At 44.0% G+C, this 4,648-nt stretch overlaps 1 protein-coding gene across 1 annotated transcript; it reads left to right on the top strand.

Moving 5' to 3' along the window:
* Positions 1–1,407: 1,407 nt before the first annotated feature.
* Positions 1,408–3,851, top strand: LOC108441202 (zona pellucida sperm-binding protein 3-like). Its single transcript, XM_017720600.2, has 8 exons — positions 1,408–1,938; positions 2,039–2,157; positions 2,599–2,702; positions 2,782–2,959; positions 3,027–3,144; positions 3,214–3,305; positions 3,386–3,477; positions 3,671–3,851. Exons 1-8 carry the CDS (start codon positions 1,438–1,440, stop codon positions 3,817–3,819), a joined length of 1,353 nt encoding a protein of 450 aa, XP_017576089.1. The 5' UTR covers positions 1,408–1,437; the 3' UTR covers positions 3,820–3,851.
* Positions 3,852–4,648: the final 797 nt, after the last annotated feature.

Here is a 4,648-nt window from a genome sequence, read left to right on the forward strand (position 1 = left end):
CTCCTGTGAGAAAAGCATCAAACGTGCTCTGTGGTGTGTAAGCCCGTTGACCTCCTGGCCACCAAGCTAACAGCCCCACACATCACAGACCATAGTTAGCTAGGTAAGCTAGCTTAGCTAGTTTCTCCTTTTCTGTCATTCAAACACCAGTTAGTCTCTCGACATCTCCTGTTCAGATCTGAGCCCATCATGGTCAGCACAGGTCAGCCGGAGTGAACTGGTCATCCAGAAGAGCTATCAACTTAGCTTAAGCTCACACATACGTAGCTAAGCTAGCTAGGTTATTTAGCTAACTAGCAACTCTAGCAAGTAACGTTATACACACTAGTTTATTACACCATAAATTCGATACTGTTTTAACTTTAAAATAATAATTTAGCTAAAAAGGTGCCTCTCATATTTTGTGAGAGCAGTCATATAAAAGAGGTGACTGGCTAGCGAGCTAGTTAGCTATCTAGCTAGCGTTAGCTAACGTAACTGTTAGCAAGTGATGCTTATTGTCATTTTGACATATGAAGAGTTCATCATTCACAAATTACAGAATTAGGTTTGAAAAAATATCTGATTGTAAAGCTGCTACTACATCAAATAAACCAATAAATTATTATCGTCGTTGTTCCTCATAAAACATAAGTAAATTCTACTCAATGTATCACAGCCCATTTCATTCAACCAAAACTGCACAAAATGCAATTAATAAAACATTCAAATGTATTGGATTCAGCTCAGTTTGATTTCTAACTGACCATAGTCTTTTTATTATGTAGAGATTACTATTAGTTATTTAGTTAATGTCAATTAACCCCAGTCCCACTTTTTACAGTGAAGGATAAGCGGTATATAACTGGTCCCAGTCTTCCTGCTGTTCACTGGGGACTGGCAGAGGTCAGTCATGTCACATCCTGATCGGCTTCTCACGCGATGGAATGTTTTTACAGGAGTATAACTCAACACAATCATTCAGCATAACAGTACACTTAGACTATAAAATGAAGTTTAGTTACCACTTAAACTCTGTAACTGAATGGTCTGTTCAGGATGGCAGACCTATCACTGGCGTGGGGGTTTAATGGAAAAGTCATATAAATCATGAATGTGCAATCTTATCGGCAAAGAGTCGATGTGGCTGCAGGTTTTCATTCCAAACATGCACAGCACACCAGATTCTACCTGCTTAATCAACTAGTCAGTCTTCAGAGATCCTGTGCTCCTGCTTTGTTGCAGTGAAAACCTGGAGCCAAACCTGCTCTTTGAGGATAAGATTGGGCACCCTCAGCCTCATGAACCAACACAATGATTCGTTTCTCCGTGTAATGACAAATTTGAAGCCTAAATTGGTCTCACCTGTGGTTTCATAGACATTGAGAATGGGGTGGAGTTAAATAAAAGCCTAAATAAAAGCCACAACAATGGAAGAACAGCAATCCTTCTTTTGCCATGGAGCTGAAGCCAGTAGGTCTTGGGCTTCTACTACTTGTGCTCCTTGGCAGTTGTGGTGCACAATTCCCAAAATGGAGGGGAACTAGTCCTGGTCAGCCTCAGGAGAGACCAGTGCAGCAGGCAGGGGTACAGTGGCCTGTTCGCGATCCTGTCTCAGGAGTGCTTGTGAATCCTGAAGATCCACTGAGTGTTCAGTTGAAACAGGTGATGCAGGGTCCAGTGAAGAAACTGACCTGGCGTTTTCCCCAAGCTCCAGAGAAGCCCAAGCAGCCAGTAGTCCATTTTGAGCCACGTCAGCCTGTTTCTGCTGTGAGTGTTGCAGCTGATTGTGGAGAGAACTCTGTGTATGTGGAGGTTAAGAAGGATTTGTTTGGAACTGGAGAGCTAATAAATCCCTCAGGTCTCAGTCTTGGAGGCTGTGCAGTAACGGGAGAAGATTCTGCTGCTCAGGTTCTCATCTTTGAAGCAGAGCTGCAGCTGTGCAATAGTGTGCTAACGGTGAGTCTAGCTGTAGGTGAACTACAGCTTCTCCAGGCCTGGCCTGCTTGATTTCTCTAGTGCTGTCTGTAACACTACTAAATCATGCTTTGTCTTCCAGACAACTGCAGATGAGCTGGTCTACAGCTTCATCCTTCAGTATGCCCCTGAACCATTGGCTAGGCTGCCAATTGTGAGGACCGATGGTGCTATGGTTGGTATTGAGTGCCGCTATCCACGGTATGGACCAGTTTGCCTCCAGTGTTCTAGCCACTGAGTAGCTAGGTGTTTGTCTCTGTTTATACATTCAAGTAAATATTCACATGGGTGAACTTAATTTCCATGTTCTCTGTACAAGGGAATGAAAACCATGTGTATAAATTCAGACAAATATCCAGCTTTTAGAGGTTGAAGTTTATTGATGGTGAGCTGCATCATCTGTTGACAGTTTAAGTTGCAATAACCTCGTCTCTCTGCCCATCACTTGTGCTTAGTTTGCAAATTGCAGTGGCTCTTCCTGTTGTCTTCAGGCTCAACAGACCAATAATCTTGCAGGAAGACAGGAAGTTGTTAACTTGACTTTTACAAAGCGTAAAACTCTTGTTCCAAGAGAACTTAAAAATGCATGGTTGGAGTCCTGCATTGTGGATACTGGTAGAATTGACAATCATTGTCTTGCAGACTGCATAATGTGAGCAGCAATGCCCTCTTGCCTGCCTGGATCCCTTATGCTTCTACTGTGACTGCTGAGCAACGTCTGGTCTTCTCTCTCAGGCTCATGACTGGTTTGTAACATGGTTGTGTTCAAGTAGCTTAAGGCTTCCTAAAGTGTTCCTGCAATGGGCTGATTGTGTCTCTTCTCAGATGACTGGCAGTATGAGAGGCCATCCAACCAGTATTTCCTGGGTGACTTCATAAACATTGAAGCCTCCGTGATGCATTACAACCACGTGCCTCTAAGGATTTTTGTGGACAGCTGTGTGGCTACTGCAGCGCCTGATGCAAATGCTGTTCCTAGATACATGTTTATTGAGAATTATGGGTAAGCAAGCCTCCTTGACTCTACTCATTCCTGCTTCCCTGAAGTCTAATCCTGGTCTTGTTTCTAGGTGCCTGATAGATGCTAAGCTTACAGGCTCCAGGTCTCACTTTTTGCCTCGAGTTCAGGCGGATAAGCTCCAGTTTCAGCTGGAAGCCTTTGAGTTTCAGCAGCAGAGAAGTGAATTGGTAAGTAAAACTGCTTGCTCTGTCATTACTGCAGTTTCTTGTGGGCTTATGGCTTTTGCTTTTGTGCAGATCTACCTCACATGCTTCTTGAAGGCTACACCCACTTCTGCTCCTGCTCCCACTGATGCCATGCACAAGGCTTGCTCCTTCACGGCTAACAGGTCAGTTTGGAGAAGGAGGAAATGCTAAGCTTGTACAGTAGATGAGGCGAGCTGACCAAGATTTAACTGCTGTTCTTCAGGTGGACGGCAGCAGATGACAATGACTGGGTCTGTGGCTGTTGTGACATGAGCTGTGGCTTAAGGGATGGAGGAAGTAAATCTCCTGGGGCAGGTATGTCAGTTTCCCTGGGTCTCTTAATTTGGACTGGGATCAACTGGACTTTCTTGAAGGAAGTGTTGCTTTAGGATCAGTTACATTGACCCAATTGGGAGAAGATCCTAGACTTGCACTTCAAATCTCATGTTACAGGTCCAGGAGTGACTGCAGCTTGTAACTAAATGGGTTTTACTTGATCATATTTCAGGTCAGCAGTGGGGAGGAAAGGTCCCTGTTGGCCCTGTCAGAGTTGGAGAGAAGGTCCCTGTTGGCCCTGTCAGAGTTGGAGAGAAGGTCCCTGTTGGCTCCGTCAGAGTTGGAGAGAAAGCCCCTGTTTGGCAGAGGAATGTAAATTAAACTGAGGAGAAATAAAGTTGCTGTGAAGATCAGTTGTTTGAGGATAGTCTGCAACAAGACAAATGCAACACTAACTTGTGCTTCATACAGTTGGTGTGCTGGGGTACTTGGGATTTTTTATTTATTTTTTCAGTCATGAGTCCTTGATACTATTGGTTGAGCTTGCTTGGAGTTACATAAATTGTGCAACAAGATCCTGCTCCATGAAGGGTTGTTGGCAGTGAACAAGTAACTTGGTTCTGCACCATTTGCAATATGGCAAAGGCTAAGCTTTTAGTTGCCTTGCTAACATTAAATACCATAATCTGGTGTGGGTGGGCTTCCCCTCGATTCCTTTTAAATATTAATCTTGTGGGTAAACTTGCACACAACTTTTTAGAGAGCCCAAATTCATCGGCTTGGCACTGATAGCTTTTGCAAAGCTTCAGCTGTTTGAAGCCACGTTATGAGATTCTCTATAGGGTTTTATCATGACTTTGCCCCTCTTCCTTCTACCTGAGTAGAGGGCCAGTTATTTACAAGATTGGCTTCCAAAAGAATAGATTATGCAACTCAATAGGAACAGTTTTAAGGATTAGGACACATGGGGAAATGGAACAACTATGGCTTCCTTAACGTTGTAGAACTGCCACACAAATCAGGTTTACGTTGTTTTGTAAATTGTACACATTTCCATCAATTGCAGTGCAAGATCTGAGATGCCACCAAAACAAGCAGCATTTAATGGCAACTGTGGGGGTGGGTGGGTGGGGGGGGGGGGGGGGTGGATGTTACATCAGTCATGAGCAATCTGCCTGTCAATCTAAGGGTCAGACTGCAGACCCACACT

This window comes from Pygocentrus nattereri, chromosome 1, assembly GCF_015220715.1.
Source record: "Pygocentrus nattereri isolate fPygNat1 chromosome 1, fPygNat1.pri, whole genome shotgun sequence".
NCBI classification, from domain to species: domain Eukaryota; kingdom Metazoa; phylum Chordata; class Actinopteri; order Characiformes; family Serrasalmidae; genus Pygocentrus; species Pygocentrus nattereri.

Excerpts from the sequence above, each read along its gene's own strand:
- LOC108441202 (XM_017720600.2), top strand. The coding sequence starts at position 1,438 with ATGGAGCTGAAGCCAGTAGGTCTTGGGCTTCTACTACTTGTGCTCCTT. Across the intron at positions 2,158-2,598 it reads ATTGAGTGCCGCTATCCACG|ACTGCATAATGTGAGCAGCA; the intron begins GTATGGACCAGT and ends ATTGTCTTGCAG. Across the intron at positions 2,960-3,026 it reads ATGTTTATTGAGAATTATGG|GTGCCTGATAGATGCTAAGC; the intron begins GTAAGCAAGCCT and ends TCTTGTTTCTAG.